Consider the following 23,623-nt stretch of genomic DNA (forward strand, 5'->3'; position numbering starts at 1 on the left):
GTACTAAAAAAGGGTTAGTTTTATGCCACAATTGATGTAATTTATATGTTGCATTTTGTGCACATCAGGGTCTTTTAGTGTCACACCCCAACCGATGGTGGAAACATCGGAGTGAGACGAAAACAAGATTGCTCGAGGCATCATAACGCTAAATGTGACAATATTTAATTAAGAGTTAATTGCACAAATGAGTCCTGTGGTTTATACCTAGTGTCGCCTTTAGGTACTAACTTTTTTTATTTAACAGGTTTAGGTTTTATGGTTTCAATTTTGTAACACCTTTGGGTACTAACATCAAAATTATCAATATAATGACTAAAATATCCTTCCATTCTTTTTAATTTTATCAATGTAACAACTTTGGGTACTAACATCTAATTTTATTTAAGTTTAAATCAATTTTACAAAATCAATTTTTTTATGTTCATCTTTTTATTATATCTCTTAATTAACATAAAATTTATTTAATTTTTTATAAGTAAATATTTATATATAATTTTTTAAGAAATGATAAATAATTTAGCACGATAGAAGTTGCTCAAAATCTTAAATAATTAAAAATTCAATAGGTATAATAATAGTTGGTAATGTGCAAATAAATTATTATTAAGATATTAGGTTAAAACTACGTATATTACACTTGTTTAATGTATAAAACTTAGTTTTAGTTTTTGTAATTTTAAATATATGGGATTAAATAATATAAAACCAATAACAATAATAATAAAAGATTGTATCTCATCAGAACTAACGTGTTTCCTAAGCACATAGATACACAAATAAAATAGAGACGTCATGGTTTAATCACACCGTCTCAAAATGTACATTGGTCATGACAAACAAATCAGATTAGATTATACATTTTTACGATTTTACTAAAAAATATATTAAATTAGTTGTAGTTATTTTTAAAAAGTTTTTCTCGATTATGCTACATATCTTGATATATTAATTTAACTAATTTTCAGATATTATATTTGTGTGTTTTCAAGATTGGTATGGATTTTAATAGATACTTAATCATCTGTTTCATTATTTAATTTATATTTTAAAGAGTTTTATATATTCAAAATTTTAGTCAGATATTTATCTAGTATTTTTAGTAATACTATTAATAAATAAAAAATGGAGCGGACGTTTTCTGAATTTTTTTAATTTATATTTATAAATTAAAAAATAAAAAAATAAATAGATTTTGTGTTAATTAAGCGATATAATAAAAAGATGAAAATAAAAAAAAAATAGATTTTGTAAAATTGATTTAAACTTAAATAAAATTAGGTGTTACATTGGTAAAATTAAAAAGAATGGAAGGGTATTTTAGTCATTATATTGATAATTTTGGTGTTAGTACCCATAGGTGTTACAAAATTGAAACCATAAAACCTAAACCTGTTACAAAAAAAAGTTAGTACCTAAAGGCGAAACTAGGTATAAACCACAGGACCCATTTGTGTAATTAACTCTTTAATTAATTCAAATTGCATCAATGGTAAATCGAAATACATTGTTCAAAACCAAATACATCAAGTAGCAAACAACCATCATGAAACATAAATAATAGTTCATCTTTAAGGTGTGTATCTAAATCCACCCTAAATGAGTTTCTTCATACCATCAACTAGCGACCTGCAACATGTATTAGAAGAAAGATCAATAAAAGTTGTCGAGTATACAAGTGTGATAACATAGTATAATAGTGAAAAAAAGTTTTCTGATATCCAACATGATGAAATGATTATCCTGTTACAAACATACTACACAAGTGTAAGCTATATGTCAAAACAGGGTTTAGCGCAATCGTGATTACCAAACATCGTCGAAACGAAGATGGTGTAACATAGTTTACTTAACAATACCACTAGAATACGGGCGGAGCATTAATCATCTAGCGCTATAATTGTTAAGGTAGGCTTGCAAAGTTAATGAGCATATAGACACAAGTATACATAGCATGCGAGATTAACAAGAATAAAACATGAGTTAATAGTGATTGTGTGTTTTTGTATAATTGTACATGTTGCACCCAAAGTGTATAAAATTGAAAATGGGATCGAGTATACTCACGGTTTTGCGTAGCTTTCCACTAAACTGAGAGCCGATTAGATGAGAGTCGATACACCGCGGTTACCCTACAGTGGGTAAACAAAGGTGTGAGTATTATATGGTGATAAAGGGTTTGGGTCAGACTTTAAATACGAAAAAGTACGAATAAATCAACTTACAGACCCTCCATGCGAATGGAAGTCTGTTCGCGCGAGTGGGATACCCACTCGTGCGAGTGGAGTATCCACTCGTGCGAGTGGAGTATCCACTCGTGCGAATGGACTTCACCTTCGCGCGACTGGACCTGTTTTGCAGAATTTGTGCATAAAACTTTAATTGTAAACTGTTTTAACGTTATACAGTAATTATAATTGTCATAGAAAATAAAATAGTTAAAAAATGTCTAACAGTCAAATGAGGTGGTGGAACTAGGTTAGAAAGCCAAGGCTCCCATAGTTCACACTTCGTCATGACTCATATTCATCCATACTAAGGATGGTGAATCTGGGATGACTTTAACATTTGAACCACTGATGAACTCGAATCGAACAGAATATAAAAATAAAAAACGTAACACGTAATACAGTCCCTTCGTGCGAAGGGGATGCCACTCGTGCGAGTGCGTGAGTCCCTTCGTGTGAGTGGGTGAAACTTGTCCAAAACGACTTCTTGATTCATTCAAAACAGATAATTTCTTGGTGAAAATTAAGCCTAACGCAAACCCACAACTATGGACTGAGTTGTGAGCCTGGTGAGTACCAGATTCCACCAAGTTTTGTAATAAAGATATAATATAATATGCAATAACAAGATCAAAATCAAGGTTTTTAAATCTTTGTTTGTACCTCAAAAGTGGTGAGGTTTCACCATCAGTTTGCCATGGCAAACTTGTGAAAACCATCCAAAAGGTGTGTCAAACAAGATGATTTTAGAGAAAGAGTTAAAGAAACGAAATGAAAAAAATGCAAGAAATGTAAAGGAAGATGAAAGGAAATGAAAGAAGATGATTACTGAAATGCTTCTTCTCGGAAATGCAAGTTCAGAGCGTCTGAGAGTGTCTTGGGCGACTGGGAAAGTGAAATGAGTGGGGTTAGGTACGTACTTATAGGTCGAGAAGTGATCTAGAGCGACTGGGCCTTTCGTGCGAAGGGCTTCAGGCGACTAGGTTGGAGCGAACTGGCCATTTGCACGAAGAGGGATGTCCCTTCGTGCGAAGAGGCTCTTTCACTCTCTCGAAGGTTCAAGTTCCGTTATTTCGCTTATTTTAATCGGTTTTCAATGTAACATTATTGTGAATATACGTGTGAATTTCATTATGATCAACAGTCTCGGATTATAAAGTTGAAAAGAAAGTACGGTACAATACAAGTACAAATTTTCAAAAATAGAATTACAACAATACTTTTAAATAAGGAAAGTTCAGAAATGCAAAGCGTTACATCTAGCTTATTCGCGTCTAAGTGATTCTAGGTTTTCAGTGTATTGATCTAAGACTAACTTGACATTTAGAAGGTGTTAAAGTGTGTGCTTTTTTATGTCTCTAGTTGTGTGATTCGGTTTCGATAGGTCGAGTCGTTTCATTTAGCACTTCATTCACTATCTGATTGCACGCCATAGATCAATTTTTAGGCTTTTGTGTGTGGTTCACGTTCATCTTGCCTAATTACTATAGGATTTGTCTTCTCTAACGAGGGGGGGTAGTCCGTCTAAAATTAGAGAACTTGGTAATTGTCAACCGTAGACGTCTTGCATGTGGTTAAGGATTCTTGCCTAGGTAGTTTGTTCATCATTACTGCTTTCACTCTTGTGTGTTCTTTGCTCTCGTCTTTATCTTTGTTCTAATTTGGATAATTTTAGATATTAGTTAGTAAAAATCACAATTAAAAATCAAATCAATTTTAGGCTATTAATTCAGTTACGTTGAGTTTTAGAGTTGCTAGTAGAGTCCCTAGGTCTTGCTTTCTATACTATACTCGTCCGGTATAATTTCCATTTGTGTTTAGTTTTTTCATACTTCCATCTTTTAAAACTTGGTCTTATTTTGAGTACACATTCATTCACATTAGTTGTGGTGGTGAAAGCTTAGGAGGTGGTAGCACAAAGTGAGAGTGGAGTAGAGAGGGAATGTTAGTCTAAAGAGAGAACGAGATGAGTTAATATATATTATTTTCATTTTTTCTTTTAAAATATTTTTATAAACAATAGGGTAAAATGATAAAAATACCCTTATGTGCCTTGCCATGATCTGATTTATCAGAAAAAAGTAATTGGGTTAGAGCCAAAGGACAAACCGTGCAGAATTTGAAAACAATAAGTACAAAAATCTTCAATTTTAAAGACAAAGGACACTGTCTGAAATGTGGTATATAGATAAATGAAGAAACTTGTAATTCACTCGTATATTTATATATAATATAATAATTATAGATAACATATCTCTAATCACCTATCCTAATTGCAACTTATTAAAAATTTTGCATAAACACATTTTCAAGTTAACTTTTTTTTTATTAAGGATGCTCATTATTATTGTCATTTATATTGCACATTCTAAGATTAATAACTTCATAACCAAATTGGCTATGTACTTGAATTCACAAGTGTTACGTTTATAACCAAATGTACCATCTCAAGTCTTTGGTATGTACCTAAACTTCAAGTGAGCTTTTTAAGGGAATTCAGATTTAATATCTACATGTATTCTTTGTAACTAAATAATTGACTTTGATGTCAATGTTCTCCTAGTTTTGTAAATTTAAGTATTTTAAAAAATTGATGTTTAGCATCCTGCAAATTATCTTGATTGTGCCTTTTTATCTCTATACATTCTCTAATCCGTGAAAGTTGACATTTGAGGGAGATCAATTCTAGAAAATAGGTCAGGCACCTCGTCTAGTGGTTAGTTAACCGAAACTGAACCATAACTGATTAACCGAGCCAAAGTTCGATTATGGTTAAGAAAAATCCATTACCGATGCTAGCAGTTATGGTTATAGTTAATGATAAAAATAGAATCGAACCGTCATTTGCCAAGCCCCATTTAACAATGGTGTATTGATGTCTGAAATGTGAAAGAGGTGATGTGACATGGCTTTCACGTCCTACACTGTTTCCGAGTTCACTTAAGGAAGGAAAAAAAGAAATTGAAAGAAAACAGAAATATGTTTGTGTTTTTGAATTTTTCTCTTCCTTTCTTTTACTTTCTTTTGTTTTTCCTCTACACTGTGTTCCCGAGTTAAATTAAAGAGAGAAAAGCAAGGATTCTTTCATTTTCTTTTCTCTCCGGTTCTTTGCAAATTAGAAAGATTAATTTTAGACAAAAAATCTATCATTTTATCTTCTTTGCTCTTCTTTAATGAAACTCTGAAACACAACTAAAAATTATTTTCTTCCAAATTAAACTCGGGAATATAGCGTTAAGTGAACTCCGGAAGAAACTTAAGACATGGTCATGAATGTATTTTCATCTGAATACCTACACTTTTAACTTTATACAAATAAAGACATATCCAAACAACCAAACCATCACTCACAACATTTATACAACTTTACACGGGCTAAACTTGTAACTACATCAATAATTCAGGGACCATTTATGACCTTCACCCAAAAATACAAAACTATGTCGTTCTAGGTATTCATCAAACTGCAGACATCTATCTTTTCTCACCGTCGTCTCACAGTGGCGTCCCGTCGTTGCACACACTTTCCGGCGAATTTTCACCGCCAATTCCTCATATTCCGGCGAACAATCGCCACCGGCGGCTGATTCTTCCTCAATCATCATCAATTTCTCCCTCTAGAGACTCAATTTCATACATTAACCCCCAAAATCCCCTAATTTACAGTGAGTGTTTTCTGTTATCAATGTCAATGTAGCAGAGAGCCAGATATTCCGATTTACAGTGAGTACGTTCATTATTTCTGATTGTTATACATTCGTACGGTTGATTTTTGTTTAATTTTGATGATCGTTATGTTGTTGATACTAGTGATTGTTGTTGCTTTTATTAGTTTATGTATGCATTTTTGTATCTATATGTTCGCATGTGTGATTAGGAGTTTGTGATGAATGAGGTTCACTGATGGATTTAGGTTTTGAATATTGTGTGATTATTGACTTTTCATGATTGTTATATTGTTGATGGCAGTGATTGTTGTTGCTTATTGAACATATGCTTTTATTAGTTTATGTATGCATTTCGGTATCGATTTGTTCACATGTGTGATTAGGAGTTTGTGACTAGTTGCGGTTTTGAAAGAGGCTCACTAGGAATATATGTCGTGATTTAACTAAAAAGAGCATAACGCCCTGCCATGTAGGCAGTGGGGCTTTAGCTAGCTCATTTTTAACTAGTGCGTTGTGGTTTAACTAAAAAATGTGTGTGGCAGTGGCACCACGTGCTTGGTTAAAAGAAACTCTCTATCTCTCTCTCTCACCCTCACCATCTCTCTCTGCATAACGCTTGTTAAGGGGGGTAACGCCTCCTCTCTTGGCGGCTCCCCCTTTAACGGTCTCGTTTAGGTGTATAGCGCTATATCAAGGTGAGGTGGCATGGGGCGCCACCCCACATGGCTTTTAGTTTTGAATGTTTTGTGATGATATCTGTTCATAGGGCACATTTGGCTGGTTGTAATGATATTGGTGATGTTAAATATTTATCATTGAAGATATGGATCACATTTAACAAGTAGTTAAAGCTAGGTTTTGATTGGTGTGATTCTAAATAAAAGGTAATGGAGGTTGTGGAAAGTTTTTCGTTACAATTCTAGTACATCCAATAAGTATGCATTTCTGTATCTATTTGTTCGCATGTGTGATTAGGAGTTTGTGATGACTGATGAGTGCGGGTTTGGTTTGACAGTTTTTTGTAAGTCTCTAATGTAGCTAATTTTAGAAGAGGTTCAGTAATGGATTTAGGTTTTAAATTTTGTGTGATGATGCTCATTCAAATGACACTTTTTGGCTGGTTGTAGTGATTTTGGTGATGTTATTTATTTGTTATTGTAGATATGGATCACATTGGCTGGTTGTGTGCTTTCTGTCTGGTTAAGTTAGGTTTTGCTCGGTGTGATTTTAACGAAAGGCAGAGGAAATTTTGGTTACGCTCGTTGTACATACGACAAGTAGTTATAATTATAAATAGCAAAACCTATACTTGTGTACTTGTGTCTCACTTCCCCAATTTACTGTATATAGAGGAGTTGGAATCTGTAGATGCCTGTTACCTTTGTTCTTGTTGCATACTTGCATTTGTAATCTAAGGATGGACTACAACAGACAAAACCATATGGAAATATTGAGCGAAACAGATAGAAACCATATGCTTGGAATGTTGTTAAAGACGCAAGGCGCAGGCGAGGCGCATCGGCCTCCCCCGGAGCCTAGGCGCAAGGCGCAAAAAACGCGTGGGCTTTTTTAAGAAAAGCGCACATAGAGAAAAAAATATAAAAAATATGTTATGCTTTGAAAATAAATAAGATTCCACATATAAAATAAAAAAACTATTATATATGCCATTTAAGATCATGTAGCTAATAGTTAGTAGCAAAAGTTTAGGACTTATATGTTGAAAGTTTTGGGTGTGTGAATGAAAGTCTCAAAAGGTGGTAAATACTTTGTCCCACATTGGTGTGGGAACAAAGTGAGTGGTTGTTTATAAGGTAAAGCCTTTACTACTCCATTGTAACTTTATGACATGTTTTACCACAAGTCCTACCGGGGGGGTTGCAAAAGATGAGTTTCTGAACTGGAATTTAGTTGAACTCGCGTGCCCGCACGAATGCAGCTCCGAAAACCCGGGCCCGCGTGAGGCTCGGTTTTGCACTCGTTTTTTTGTGAAACTGCTTGTTTTTTTCTGGTCGTTTTTGCGTTTTTTTCACTGCGCCCCTCGCCTAGGCGCGCGCCTTTTGCACCTGACAACCGTTTTTACAGAAAAAGCCCATTTTTGCGCCTAGGCTCCCACCAGGCGCTATAGGCTCGCCTCGCTGCGCTCGAGTGCCTAGGCGCGCGCCTTTTGCGCTTTTGACAACTATGGGACTAGCCAGTGTTGTTCTAAACGAGAGACTAGCATGTAGCATAAAACATATGTTGCAGGTTGTGATGATAGTTGACATGATTGAGAAGACAGTTTCATTTTCCTTAAGTTTTAGTTGTTCAATTGTTTTTTTACTTAGGAAAAAACAAAAATACAACGAGAGGTGGAGATTGAGGGAGTGGCAATAACCGTGTGGTTGGATAGACCCTCGGTGCTCAGTGTAACCGTGTAAAGACTTGCCTTGAAGGTTGATCCAAAGGTATAAGAGCATAAAGTAGTCGTGTAGATTGGAACATTAACCTTAACGGAAGCAACATAAAATTTTACCAACAGCACTATCATAATGTGACCTTGAGTAAAGTGGTCAAGGTCCAGACTTGAAACTTTTCTAGCACACTTAGTAACGAAAATTGACAGTCTACACCCATTATCTAATCACTTGTTTCTTCTTTAATTGGTATGGGAACGAAACCTCAACAAAGGTGTAGGAGGATTTGGCCTTAGATAACTGATAAGAACACGTTGATAATCATACACTTTCCTTTTTCAAGGGAGAAGTTGAACTGTATCCCTATTGTTTTGGTCCATTGTTTAGAATCAATTAGCTTCATTTGTTTCAAAGTATTGTGTTATTTGGCCAAAGAATGTAAAAGATAATGGCAACAATGCAAGAGCTTTAACGGTCAACGTAATCCATCTCAACCCATTTTCACTTGTAATCCAATACAACTGGACATGCCCATTTTGCAACCAATAGTTTATGGAGTGAAATTATCTCACATAGCAAAGTCAAACCAGAACAGGCTTTTCTCTACATGGGACGGAACAAATAAAACAACCAAATTCCGAAGTTACATTTAAGTAAATAGACGTTATATGTGGCCGCCATTCCTGTGATTTATTCTAAGTTATTACTTATTTGTGAGTACTATGAATGTAACTTAAGGCGAGTTCTGGAAATATTATCAAGTCCAAATCTTAATGCATGATTATGCACTTGTAATGGTGTTACCTTTTTTCTCCTGCTATTTAATGTTGACAATATCAAGCTCTATCAGATTGGTTCAAACTTATCTTCATTTTGCTAGAAAGTTACATTTTTATTTCTTGTGTTATCTTATAAACTAAGTGCTTGTTTTTAGCTTTGTTCTTCAGCTAAGATATTCAACTTTTCTACATGTTTTTTGACTGGATTGAATGAACTCATGTATTTAAGTTGATAAGTTTTATGGAGCTCCATCTATTGTGCCAACTTATTTCTTTAAATAATTTTGCCCTAATTTTATGTATATTTGGGCAGTTCGTATATTATCAGAGACCATGGACTTTTATGCAACCAATCCTGGACCTATCGATGATTCTGTATTGTATGATCAAGAAAAGCATGTTTCATCAGCAATTTGGGAGGGTCAGGTAAATTTTTACTGGCTCCAAGGTTCTTGTTTTACTTCATAGCAAAGGTGGCAATGTTTTTTATTTATTTATTTATTTATTTATTTTTGTGGGGGTGGGTCAAAATGGTTTGGGTCTGGCTGGGTTGATCTGCAATCACATTCTGTGAATTTTTTAGTTTCTTTTATAAAAAAAATGATATGTTAGTTATGATTACAAGAATAACATTGTTACTAAAATAGTATGAATCTGTTAATAAAACGATTTAGAAGGGGACACAAAAATGGACTTTGGGTGACTTTCAACCTGTTTGACTCTTTCCCTTTCGAAGCTTGGTTTTAAATTACATGATGCGCTCCCATGCATTTGGTCCAAAAATCTGATGCGTGATGCTACTCTTTACAAAAAAAAACTAAAAAATTATTTATCAACTTATAAAAACATACTTAAAACTAAAACAAGTGACGTAATAAGAGGATAAGAGTTGTACTTTTTGGTTCATATCAAGCATACTAAAATGTTTCTAGAACCACAAAAAGTGTTTAGGAACCATAATGGTCCAAATCAAGCATACTAAGATATTAATTATTGAAAAAACCCAAGCCATTTCATAAAATCTTAAAACAAACAATGTTGCGTGCATTGGGGCACATTATGCGAAATCGGCACAATATTCTCGCATCACGTAAACGCAATGCATCAGCTGTGGCGATGCGCTCTCATTAGCGCATCACGCATTATGCACACATTTTAAAACCAAGTTTTGAGGTAAACTTTTGAAATGACTATTTTGAAATAAAGCTCTCAACCCAAATCAACGAAATGATAGGTAACTGGGTCGAAATTGCAACCTATTTTTAAAAAAGTTTTTAGTTACTTGTTACAGTAACTGTTATTAACTCTTGTTTTCTACATCAACAATCACAGGAGCGTGGTGCACTAAGATGTCACGAGCACACATCAAAGCTCGATCAATGGGCACTCACATCAAAACAAATCGAACTAGTAAAACGAGCAGGATTCGGCTACTTACGATTAATCCCCGCAATCAGTCTCGACAATCCACTCATATCCGCTCTTGTCGAAAGATGGAGGAGAGAAACAAATACATTTCATTTTACCGTAGGAGAGATGTCAATAACTCTCGAAGACGTCGGTTACCTTCTCGGGCTCCCAATTGACGGTGAGCCTGTCATAGGCGTAACTTACACCACATGTGATGCTGTTTGTATGAAGTTTTTAGGCCGAATCCCTGACTCTGGGTCAACAAGTGGTGGGATGGTCAAACTTAGTTGGTTAAAAGAGACGTTTTCTCGGTGTCCTTTTGATGCCCCAATTGAGGAAATTGAACGACATACACGTGCGTATCTTTTATATCTTGTTGGTAGCACGGTTTTTTCGACCACTACCGGTAATAAGGTCCCGGTTATGTATCTTCCTCTGTTTGAGAACTTTGATCGGGCTGGGAGGTATGCGTGGGGAGCTGCAGCGTTGTCGTTTTTATATAGAGCACTTGGTAATGCTTCTCTTAGATCCCAAAGCACCATTAGTGGCAGTTTGACTCTTTTACAGGTTCCTTTTAACTATATTTTTTCTGTTTCCTTAACCCCTAGGGGCACCCCACGTAATTTAGGGGCTGTTTGGATGTGCGTTAACAAACTGGTTATTTGATTCTTGTGACTTTATGGTGCGGTATTTAGTTTATAATGTTGGATAAAGGGAACTCGGTTAAGAAAAAAAGTGATTGGGGGAATTATGGTTTACGCAAAATGTTAAAATTATTAATATAGTTGATATGGTAAAGGATAATATCATAAAATGAAAACCCACTGAGTTGAAAATACCTGTGAAAACCTTATGTAACAAACTGTTTTTTTTTTTGTTTTTTGTTTTTTGTTTTTTTAGTAAAAATTTTAGGGCATGTAATATACATATATCTAAGCGTTTTGAGCCAAAAAATCCCTCGGCGCCTTATTGTTTTTTTGGCTCAAAGCGCTTGAAAATATGTATATTACTTGCCCTAAAATTTGTATAAAATAACGGTTTGTTACATAGAGTTTTCCTTGGTTTTCTCAGCTCAAGTGGGTTTTCATCAGAGCCCAACCCTAGTTTGATATAATGTAAGTTTGTGTATTTAAACTCAAATATTTCAGTCATATATAACCACTTCCAAACACACTATATGCTACAACACATTTTATTACAGTTATTACAATTGATTATATTGTTCTGATACCTTAATATCACATAAAGAGTTTCAAAATGCACATTATGTTTGTGAAAAAAATCACATTTTATTACAGTTACTACAATTGATTATATGATTTTGATACCTTAATATCACATAATCAGTTTCAAAATGCGCATCCAAACATCATGCGAATTATGTTTGTGAAACGTTTATTTACAAGTGTTTTCATTGCGTAGTGCTGGAGTTACTTTCGGCTGAATATTGGCCGGCCGAGGCTTAATCATGATCCGATCCATGATCGCTTTCCGTTTGTATTTAGATGGAAAGGGAAACATACTGGTCCCTCAACCAACCGGGATGTAACCTTTTATCGTAAAGCATTGGACTCTTTAAAGCCCTCTGAAGTAAGTTATAAATGCACTTTGTTTATCATTACCAATGGTGGCATTTTTTAATCGTTTTACTTATGAATGAGTCAATTCTGGTTTTGCATATCTTGAACAGGTTGAATGCTTAAATTTAAATATTAGCTCAAACGGGATGAGATCAGATGGGTGGAACATGTTAAAAGTTTGACCAAAATGTGTTTATAAAGCGTCCTAACTCATTGTACTTAAACAATTAGATTGGTAAACTATTGACTTTTTTTAATTAATTATATTTGAGGCACTAATTCTTTGTAAAAAAAGATCCGAGTAAAGTACACACAGTACACAAATGGTCCATGTGGTTTACTGAAAAATTTGGATTTGGTCCCTAGCTTTTCAAAAGTACACGGATGGTCCCTGTGGTTTGCACTTTGTAACGCAATTAGTCCCCAGCCAACAAATCTAAATGTTTTGGTAGGTCCAAGTTAGGGACTAAATGCGTTACAAACTGCAAACCACAGGGACCATCCATGCACTTTTGTCAAAGTTGGGCACTAAATGCGTTACAAAGTGCAAACCACAGGAACCACACGGATGGTCCCTGTGGTTTACCAAAATTTTGGATTTGGTCCCTAGCTTTTCAAAATTACACGGATGGTTCCTGTGGTTTGCATTTTGTAACGCATTTAGTGCCCAACTTTGCCAAAAGTGCATGGATGGTCCCTGTGGTTTGCAGTTTGTAACGCATTTAGTCCCTAACTTGGGCCTACCAAAACATTTAGATTTGTTGGCTGGGGACTAATTGCGTTACAAAGTGCAAACCACAGGGACCATCCGTGTACTTTTGAAAAGCTAGGGACCAAATCCAAATTTTCAGTAAACCACATGGACCATTTGTGTACTTTAGCCTTTTCAAAATTATATTTGAGGCACTAATTCTATGTAAAAAAGATCTTTTTGAACAAAAAGTGTTCCAGGTCACCCTGATCTGACCTGTTTCAACCTCTACCAAAAATCACATGTTTCGTATTGTTTACTGTTTACCCAAACTGCCGATTCTTCCAGCTCTACTCAATATCATACTTTGTTTTTGAAAAAAGATGACTTATACATTTGTGAACTGTAATAGGTTGAGTGGTGTCCGTACAGAAACATTAGTGATGCGCTGTTACCAGAAGATATACGGGATAATCTTATTCTCGGAAGATCAAACACAATGTTAATATGCTTCGACAAGGCTGAACGGCACCTGCCAGATCGTTGCCTGCGGCAATTTGGCTTGCGACAACCTATTCCTCTTGATGTCCAACAATGGGAAAGAAAGAGCCGTGGAGTTGATGGCGGGGTTGACTTATCTGGGAAAATGGAAACCGAACTTAGTGAATGGTCAGATCGTCATCTCCGTGTCGTTGATGTTGATGATGATGTTGAAGAAAGTCAATACTTGCATTGGTTCTTGAAAATCACCCGCAAGTTGGTTGGAAGACCCGTTCCCATCTCTTCTGAGTTTCAAAGAATGGTTGGTATATAAACTATGACTCATTAATTACCTATGTTTTTATACTTCTAAAGATGATTTACATTTTACTCTGACTGGCAAGTGGCTCGGGTGAATGTGCCAAAATGGGTTCCGGTCAAATCACATAACTTTCTGATGCGGGGTGGGTTAATTTTTTTATATATGGCTTATTATGAAAGTTATCCTGTTAGATGCATATTTATTTTGTTTTTTTACAGTTAACAAATAATGGATTAAATATGATAACGGAAACTATATTACTGAAGTAATAACATAGTTTCATTTAATTATAATTAGGATATCTCAGCATTTAAATACACTTTAGGTGACTTTTGACCTGTTTTTGGCTAATTATTATATTTCATCTATTTAATCTTTTCCATACAAGTTGGTTTAAATTGCTACGTTTAGAATTTTTCATCTACTCATCTGTACTATACTAGTATAAAATTTTAAATAGTAGGTAGATGTATGTATTGTATATGGCCATATTGCTTATTATCTACAAGTTTTTATAGGCTAAAATGTTCACGAGCATCTTTTATTTATTGAACGTAGTCTGTTTATTTTAGTATTTCTTTTTAACTGTTATTGTGCTTCAAAACTACAACCTATGACAGAATGCTGCCTTGAGGGACATAGCAAATGTAGCAGACATGTTGTCGACACACGGGATGGATGATCAGCAAATGCACGCCGTGACTAGAATCCGGTTTCTCGCCCATGAATGTTTGAGAGACCAAATCGGAAGCATGATGATTGCTGACGTAACCGATTCCGACCTAAATGAAGTCGAGAAAAAAATACGAGGGAAAGAGCGGATAAGAAGAAAAGGCACGGGTGTGAAACGTCGGCGAAAAGACGACGTGGGATCACACTTTCAGAATCATTCAGTATCCAGTCAGCAACAGTTTTGTATAGCTACACCGATTGATATGCTGGACCCCACTGCATCCATGTGTCACGTTGAAAACGATGACATGGACATGTGTGCGGATGATTCTCAGTTATGTTACATGCCCGGTAAACTGGATGAATCAACGCAGCTTTCTGATGCTGCAAATGATATAGATGACTCGAGTTTCTGTAGAACGGTTGAAGAAATGGATCATAATTTACTCTCTGAAAATGGTGACATTGGTCAGCAAAATGATTATAGTGTTTTGGTTTAGAAGATGAAGGTTAAACGATTTGTTTGATGTTTTAACGTTTACAACCTTTCAAGATCTGTATGACATCATGGTTAGCATTGTTCACAGAAAGAGGTACACAACTACATTTCAAAACTAAAATTGGTATCAATTTGTTTAAAATATTTATACCATAATGTTTATATCGATAGCTTATGTGTTCAACAAGTTTTTTCTCGAGTATTGATGGATACATATTGGTTTTGGATGGCCTGCTATGGTCACATATTTGATTCGAGTGAGCATTGAACATGACTTTATTTGTTAGAAGAATTTTATAGAAACACTAATCAGGGTCCTTCACTGTTTCTTCCATGAAATCCATCATTGATGCTTCGAATGCGGTGAGGAAATCGAAGTGTGGGATTGGAATCCTTTGGTTCCTATAAAACTTAACACTTTTGGGTGGAGATTATTATTGAATCGGCTTCCGACTGCAGACGTGTGTTAAGAAAAAGAGGTATATTAGTTGGCCCGTCAATGTTCCCTTTATGCAATATGGCGAGCGAATCTGCGGACCATATTTTTGCGTCCTGTTATGTGGCTTTGGTGATCTGGAACACGGTAAGTAGATGGTGCGGGTTGGATCCTATTAATGTCTCCTCAGTTCGTGATATCTTCGAGATTCACCGTTCAGCGGCCGGTTCAAGTTGTAAACGTCAGGTGATCCACGCTATCATTACGACGACATGCTGGACCTTATGGAAAACCCGAAACAACATCATCTTCAACAACGGTTTGTTTAAAGTGGATGGCATTAAAGGCGAAGTCAAATCGTCCAGCTTTCTTTGGTTTAAGCATAGGGCTAAAAGGATAAATATCGAGTGGAATAGATGGATTTCTTTTGAGCTGTAATTTCCTTTCCTGTTTGTTTGGTCCCTTGTCTAGCTTCTTGTTAGCGGGGATTGGTTCCATGAAATTTGCCGTTAAAAAAAAGATCAATGGGGTCCTACCCGGTCTTAGTTATGGGAAAGCTTGGATCGATCAAGTTTTTAGGATAGCAAAAGGTTTGGGTCACCGATAAGCGGGTTCACTTGTGTTTTTGTTACGCGAGTCATTGGGGTTCCATTATTTATATTTTCACGAGACGTGGCTGTGTCGATCATCGTTGATCTCATCTTAGAAATAAAAATATAGATGATACAAGTTTTTGATTTAGATATATCTTTATATTCTGTATGTCATCTATACGTATTATATTAGCAACTTCCAATAGAAATGGAAATCGAATGAATTGTGTATACGGACGTGTCAACTTATTTCGGTTTAGGGTGTTACATAAAAGTTGTTATGCTATCTTGGTGAATAATTCCTTCGGTATGTGCCACATGCATAATCTGTTGTCTACTACCTGTTAAAGCATAATCTGTCTACTAGTCAAAGCATCTTTAATCGCCCATTTCATTGTTCCATCATGATCGGTTACAACAACCATGGGTTGATGACCAAACAGTTTTACGAAATGGCCTCTACAATCTTTTATATGATTCACGTGTTAGGATTAAACGAGCACACACATACAAAAGAAATAGCAAAAGCAATCAAACATGAGGATTTACGTGGTTCGGCCTTAGTATGGAACCTACATCTCTAGGAGCAACCATCATATTATATTATTTTTTGAGGTATTAAACGTTACAAATACAAGAGACTAATTTATAGACTCCTAATTAGGATTAAAACCCACATTCAACCAAAAATAAACCCAATGGGCCGAGGGCGAGGGCCGGCTAGACCCTACTGAGCTCCCCCCTTTCTTGTGTCGCTGGGAGCCTACAAACTCAAAATCATGTTTCGAATGATACTAAAGTGTTGCTTAAACATAATCTTATGCCTGGTTGTAGAAAAGAGTTGCAAAAATTAATTAGTGATATAACCAAAAGCAATGTAAGAAGCATATAGAAACACAAACTTGTTTAATCGACATAAAAACACAATCTTCGTCGTTGTCGTCGTCATCATCATCATACTCAGTATACCCCATCAATAGCAAAACTAAGGTAGTGTCTGAGGAGGGTAAGATGTAGACAGCCTTACCTCTACCCCGTAGAAATAGAGAGGCTGCTTCCAATGAGACCCCCGACTCAATAGTAATTTTGTATCAAGCCTTGAACATGAGGGGACAAAGGCCGATTTGTGCATGTACCCCCTTGTCTTTCGGCTATCAACGTCACCACATGATACATGATTAGTCGTCCGCCGCTAAGCCGCTTATAAAGTTATTTTCACGAAATTAGTAAAATAATAAATTAATGCAATTTCACTTTTGCCCCGTGAGGGCCCACACATATATACATTATATGTGTATACTGCAGGCAGGGCGTAAAATCCCAGCGAACCTGAATATGTCAAAGACGATATCCCTAAACAAATCATGTCGGTACTTGAAACCCGAGAGCTCTCTACAATGCACTGCATGCTCTCCAAATGAGTCCAAACACGCCTTATGACAAACCGAGCATATCTCATCAACGGGAAATAATGGAATCAAGAGTTGCTGGATGTGATAAAATGGAAAAGACCAAGGTTTTTCCCTGAGTTGCCGTCTTAGTCAATAGCTGAAGTTGCCAAGTTTTGATTGTTGAAGGGCTAATCTGCAAATGGGTTGCGTTCATTCACATCTACATAATACATCACCACTACACAAAATTCTTCGTGGCTTCTCTAGATCGTTCAGATTAAGGTTTAGAGAGTTTGTTTTGTGTTAATTAGAATGTGTATATTTGTTTCGTTTATCCTTTCCTCATCTTGGTGAAAAGTGTGTATTTTTTATTCTCTTGTAATTTTAGGGTTTTAATAAAAGGTTTGGGTAAATTTATGTGTTTGCGTTATTATACTGTAGTTTTGATATTATCATCACTCTTTGAGCTCAAAATGTTAGTAAATTATCATTTTAGTACCTGAGTTTTTGTCTAAATTGTCATTTTAGTTAAAATAGTTTTTTTTTTCTCCTCTTGGTCTCTGACTTTTCTTTTTTCTTGCCATTTTGATCACATTGCCTAACTTGGTCTAAAAACCAGGTTATAATCAGGGATACTTTTTGCATTAAATTATTATGAGGTTTATAAATTATGTTGTAAACTACTCCTGGTTATCACTACACAACAGTTATGCCAAAATACCCCTAGTTATAACCAGATTTTTAGACTGAGTTAGGCAATATGATCAAAATGGCAAGAAAATGGAAAAGTCAGGCATACAAAGGAGAAAAAAAAAAAAAAACTATTTGAACTAAAATGGCAATTTGAACCAAACCTCAAAGACTAAAATGGCAATTTACTCATCTTTTAATAATTTGAAAATATGTGGCTATGTTGTCTTGTAAACACGAAACAAGTTATAAATATCACCCGAAAACGTTGGTAACAGAAAAAAAATCATATAAAACCCAACTTATTTAGAGCAACATTGGTAAACAAACAACTATTACAACCATCATCAAACTCGACTTATTTAGAGCAACACTGGTAAACAAACAACTATTGAAGCCATCATCAAACTCGACTTATTTAGAACAACATTGGTAAACAAACAACTATTAAAGCCATCATCAAACTCGACTTCCAGTTTTTCCAGAACCCCATCGTAGAAGCGCTATACTTCAACTTGGTGTCCTGACACGCGCATTAAGCTCGCTTCCTGAAATAGAAAGTAAAACTAGTTAACCATCATCACCATCAAAACTTGACTCTAACCCATGCCATTATAATCTTGGATAAAGATTTATGTGTAGCTCTATTTTTTTTGAACGGCTAACAAATCAATCCCGAGTACTCTCGGGCACCCACTGGACAAACGGAGTACTCCGAGAGTAACCCGAGTGGTCCAGCACCAATTCCGGAGAAAACCCGGTAACCCACCTGCCCGTAGGCACGACGTTAAATTACCAGTAAAACCTGTTTGACTCAAGGATCGAACCCATATTTCCCTGAGTCTCCTATCACTGTCCACCGAGCTAGAGATCATTGGCTTGGGAATATCGGGTCAAATTAGTAAATTTGGTGAAAAGCAAAAAAAAAGTCTCAATCTTTTTCTTTTTAAAAGAAAAATATAATATCATGTTCACGAATGAACTATTAAAAGCCGCTTAGGATTTGTCATAGGGTATTTGGAATTGCTTATGTAATTTAAAATGTGTTTTTTTTTATCATTTAAAGTGATTATTAACTTATAACCTTTTTTATTATGTTTTAAAAAAAGTGTTTGGATTAGCTTTTTGGTGAGAAAATGTAAATATAAGTTAGGAAAAATTACAAGTTTTGTCCTTTATCTTTATACCACTTTTCAGGCGGTGTCATTTTTAACGAATGTTGACAGATGGTGTCCTTTACTAGGTATTTTGTTGCAAGTTTAGTCATTTACACCCAACCCAGTTAAAAAACTCTGTTAATTGTTTGGTGTAAAGGACTAAACTTGCAACAAAATACCTAGGTAAAGGACTAAACTTGCAACAAAATACCTAGTAAAGGACACCGCCTATCAACAATTAGCTGGGTTTTTTAACTGGGTTGGGTGTAAAGGACTAAACTTGCAACAAAATACCTAGTAAAGGACATCGCCTGTCAACATTCGTTAAAAAGGACACCGCCTGAAAAGTGGTATAAAGATAAAGGATAAAACTTGTAATTTTTCCTATAAATTACATAAATAATAAGCTCGTTTAGCTTCACAAGCGTACTCGGGAGCTCGATAAGGAAATCTCACACTCATTTGTTAAATGAGCAGCACAAGATGATATATGCTGGACTAGATTCAAGGTTATTAGAATGAAGAGAAAAGTACTTTGAGTTGCAGAAGGTGATAATATAATCAGCTCCGGAACAAGTAAAAATGCTTGTTGGATCGTCGTAAGCATAAGAATACGAAGTCGGGCATACACGCTTAAACTTCTTGGAGTAATACGTTGGTTGGCATGTCGCCGGGTTTCCATAAACACCACGACAACAATACTCATCGGTATTAAACACATCACAAGCGCTTCGGCAAGCGACTACCTTGCCACCCGCCTTGACAGAAAGTTCCGAAGGGCAGTTTTTCCGTAAGTCACCCACACAACCCGCAACGCTGCAGTTTCCCTTTCCATTAACCGGTCTAACGGAGATTGGTAAATTAAATCCCTCGACGAGGCTAACATCGTAAAAGTTCAATGTGGTGAGGGTAAATTCAGCAAGTGTCGCTGGGGTTTCACCCGAGGCAGAACATTGGAGAGACGAACCACATCGCCCCGTTAGACATGTTCCATTGCCATTGCTATCGAACCTGCAGTTGGTTCGACCCCATATTCGACCTGACCAACCAACAGGTGCGGTGTGGACCCTCCACTCCTTTGCTCGTAACTTGTATCCTCCACCACCAAAGCTCTCACCAGGGGTGAATTAGGGATGGCAATGGGTCGGGTTCGGGTCGGGTATTGGTAATCCCATACCCATACCCGGTTATAGAATCGTGTCCCAAACCCGACCCAATACCCGTCGGGTATTTGTCGGGTAATTACCCGTCGGGTATCGGGTATACCCGCGGGTACCGGGTATACCCATTAGTTTGTTAAAAGATATACGTTGGGATTTCTAAATACATTTTTTACTATAATAATTATTATATAATTTTATTTATACAACAACTATTATAAATTAAAAATATACATTACATACATATAAGTTTTATCATAAATTAATAATAACTTTTTTATACTTATACACTTACATGTATATACTTCACAACATACAAAATATAATACTACTATCAAATGCATATAATAAAAGAAAATTTGTTTTTTCACATTATGATCATACTAAAATAAATCAACAATAAATAAGTGTTAATGAAAAAAAAAAATATAAATTAAAAAAAAAACGGGTATATGATCGGGTATATAGTTCGGGTAAATGGGTATGTGGTTTCGGGTAATCGGGTCGGGTATCACCTAATCCCATACCCGACCCATACCCGCGAAAATTTTTAAAACTAAACCCATACCCGGCCCAATACCCGTCGGGTATCGGGTATACCCGTCCCATTTGTGTCGGGTATCGGGTATACCCATCGGGCTCGGGTATTTTTGCCATCCCTAGGGTGAATATTGCTGGCCAAATAGTCTCCTCACAATTGTTAATTATGGTGAATACTCTTGCACCATCCGATAATATATTTCCTGTATATATTTATCATCCATGCATAAAACTTATAATTAGTTTTCTATATGTGTTGAAATGAAATAAAAGTTATGATAATTTAAAGTATACGAAAAAAACACTTTTTTCCCTCTCTTTCCTAAATTGTTTTATCTTTTGCCATTTATATCACATGCATACTTCTAAATCCATCCTAATTAATTTTATCAACGTCAATCTATGAAACCAACTTTCGGACACATGTCATTAATTGAAGGTATCCTAAAGTTTATAGTTATCTTATATTAACTAAATAAATTATAAATTAATATTAAATCTTATCCTACTTTAATAAAATATTATCCTCAAATCTAAATTGTTAATTTAATATATTTTTAAAACAAATACCCTTCTTTCCTACTTATCTTATATTAAATATATATAAATAGTAAATTAATATTAAATGCTATTCTAACTCATTATAAATATAATTTTTTTTTAATTATTTGGTATACAAAATTATATTTATTCAACTCGTGTAAAACGTGGGGTTTTTAACAATATTTTTTTATTATTTACTATTCAAAGTTACATTTATATAACCCGTGTAATACACAAAGTTTTTAAGGAAATAACTTTTTATCATTTGCTATATAAAATTAGATTTATTCAACACGTGTAATATACAGGGTTTTTAAGGATGTAATTTTTTTTATTATTTAGTAGATTTATTCAACCTGATTATACACGAGTATTTTAAAGATATGAAGTTTTTTGTATTTAGTATACAAAATTACATTTATTTAATCTGTGTAATACACATGGTTTTAAATATATAATTTTTTTTATTATTTAATATATAAAATTACATTTATTCAACACGTGTAATAGAAGGGTTCTAACCTAGTATTCTTTTTACAATAATGAAACCATACATCACGCTGTAAATGAATCTAGGCGAATTAAGCGATGCATTGAACGGTTGATGAACATATAACCGCATGAAACTTTGTGTTCGTATTCATTCATAAGGATATGATATTGTAAGCATGTATAAACGAACACAAAGGACCATAAACAAACACAAACGAATATATATGCTTTATCTCATGCATTAAACATAATAAGCAAAAATAATTATAAAGTGAAGTGCATTTCATAATCATAGAAATTCTTCAACACAATAATATAAACATCATAAACATAGTTGCTTAAAAATAAATGTAAGATTAGTAAACTAAAAATAAAAAAAAAACTAAAAAAACATAAGAAGTTGAAATGTTTGACTAATAAGCTAAAAATAAAAATAACATAAAAATATAAAAACCTTTAATCAGTAAACATAAACAAACGAACGTGAACGAGCTTTAACGAACAAACATTTATGAACGCATTACCAAACGCTCACAAACATAATTGAACAAACAAACAAAAATCCTTAAATGTTCGTTCATTTAGCAAATGAATGAACATAAACAAACTTTCCATCGCACAGTTTGCTGAACGTTCGAGTCATTTATAACTGTAACTAACCATATATATGACTACGCACGCAATATGGCTTATGGTTTTATAAGTACTTGTGTGATTCACCCGCGCTACGCGGTGGGAACACATGTTACAGTACCAACACTCGTTATAGAAACCGAAAAGAAAAACCCAAAAAACAAAGTCGTGGTATACACAAGAGATCTTAACACATGTTTTACTTTATTCAAAAACCATAAAGAATATCAGTCGGTACTATTTCTATTAATACCGATATTGGTACCTATATTGTTCGATCGGAATTAGTTCGAATCATCATGGCACCGATTCAAATAATTTATAACGGAAAATCGAGTAAACAAATTAAACACATCTACTTATCTAAATGTTTTTTTTTTCAAATTTTAATAAACACAAATTATAAAATTATAAGAGGATTAAATGACAGAGAAAATATTATTTAGAAAAGAAAAAACAATAAAAAAAGTTCATGACCATTCAATTTAAATATGTATAATAATAATATTTATTAACTTTGTATAAATGTATATGAAATAAATGGATTTGAGCACAATAACTCTAGATCAAGTGGTGAAAGACTTGCATTTCCCTTGAGAGATGCAAATTCAACTCCCATTTGGTGTAGAGTGAGACACTGGTGGGGCATTGGTAGGAGACTCAGGGAAACCTGTGTTCGATCCTTGAGCCAAACGAGTTTACCGGTAATTTTCCTGTCGTGCCTACGGACGGGTGGGTCACTGGGTTTTCCCTAGAATTGATGGTGAACTCGGGTTACTCTAGCAGTACTCCGTTAGCTATTGCTGGGCTAAACGACAAGTTCGGAATAACGGAAGAATATTTTGCAAACCATAAAAGTCAAGTGGCTGAGTTTCAAAAAACCGTATGTACACTAGTGGAAATGGAAATGTATTATGACTTTAAAATATATATTATGCTACTCGATCTTATGTGTAAGAGAATAAACATTTGCATGCATTTTAAAAGTGGTAATACCTGATGAAAGAAGCAAGGTCCATAAGAAGAAGACATGTATAGAGCTTGTGATTAGTGGTGCCATGATTAGCTCTCTTATCTCAACTTTGAAAAATGATTCTATCTATATATAGATATACACAACCTTGTGTTAAATTACTTTTACTAAAGAAGAATTGCATCTTTCCAACATGGAATCCACGTATAATATAACTAAAGTTACATGGTGGAGGTTTTCAAGACTACTTTTTATCAAAAACTAGGGATTTAACCTCACGCGCGTTGCGG

The 23,623-nt window shown here is 35.0% G+C and overlaps 2 protein-coding genes and 1 long non-coding RNA gene across 5 annotated transcripts; 1 reads left to right on the forward strand and 2 right to left on the reverse strand.

The window, feature by feature from the left end:
- Positions 1-1,466: 1,466 nt before the first annotated feature.
- Positions 1,467-3,289, reverse strand: LOC110874337. Of its 2 annotated transcripts, none has more exons than XR_002555854.1 (3): positions 3,058-3,289; positions 2,068-2,132; positions 1,467-1,629 (listed from the first exon to the last, which is right to left on the reverse strand). It is a non-coding gene; the product is annotated as an uncharacterized LOC110874337 (long non-coding RNA). The 2 variants fall into 2 exon arrangements; XR_002555853.2 differs by lacking the exon at positions 3,058-3,289 and adding an exon at positions 2,892-3,038.
- Positions 3,290-5,682: 2,393 nt separating this feature from the next.
- LOC110875697 (protein MAIN-LIKE 2) lies at positions 5,683-14,909 on the forward strand. Of its 2 annotated transcripts, none has more exons than XM_022123902.2 (6): positions 5,683-5,955; positions 9,385-9,497; positions 10,404-11,048; positions 11,904-12,071; positions 13,165-13,554; positions 14,175-14,909. In XM_022123902.2, the coding sequence occupies exons 2-6, from the start codon at positions 9,405-9,407 to the stop codon at positions 14,724-14,726; spliced, it is 1,848 nt and encodes a 615-aa protein (XP_021979594.2). In that variant the 5' UTR covers positions 5,683-5,955; positions 9,385-9,404; the 3' UTR covers positions 14,727-14,909. The 2 variants fall into 2 exon arrangements, with proteins under 2 accessions (XP_021979594.2, XP_035833125.1); XM_035977232.1 differs by having other exon boundaries at positions 5,683-5,951.
- Positions 14,910-18,107: 3,198 nt separating this feature from the next.
- LOC118481905 (pathogenesis-related thaumatin-like protein 3.5) lies at positions 18,108-23,430 on the reverse strand. The gene is made up of 4 exons (XM_035977233.1): positions 23,357-23,430; positions 20,824-20,895; positions 19,527-20,118; positions 18,108-18,383 (listed from the first exon to the last, which is right to left on the reverse strand). The coding sequence occupies exons 1-4, from the start codon at positions 23,418-23,420 to the stop codon at positions 18,371-18,373; spliced, it is 741 nt and encodes a 246-aa protein (XP_035833126.1). The 5' UTR covers positions 23,421-23,430; the 3' UTR covers positions 18,108-18,370.
- Positions 23,431-23,623: the final 193 nt, after the last annotated feature.

Source organism: Helianthus annuus, chromosome 9 (genome assembly GCF_002127325.2).
Source record: "Helianthus annuus cultivar XRQ/B chromosome 9, HanXRQr2.0-SUNRISE, whole genome shotgun sequence".
Lineage (NCBI taxonomy): Eukaryota > Viridiplantae > Streptophyta > Magnoliopsida > Asterales > Asteraceae > Helianthus > Helianthus annuus.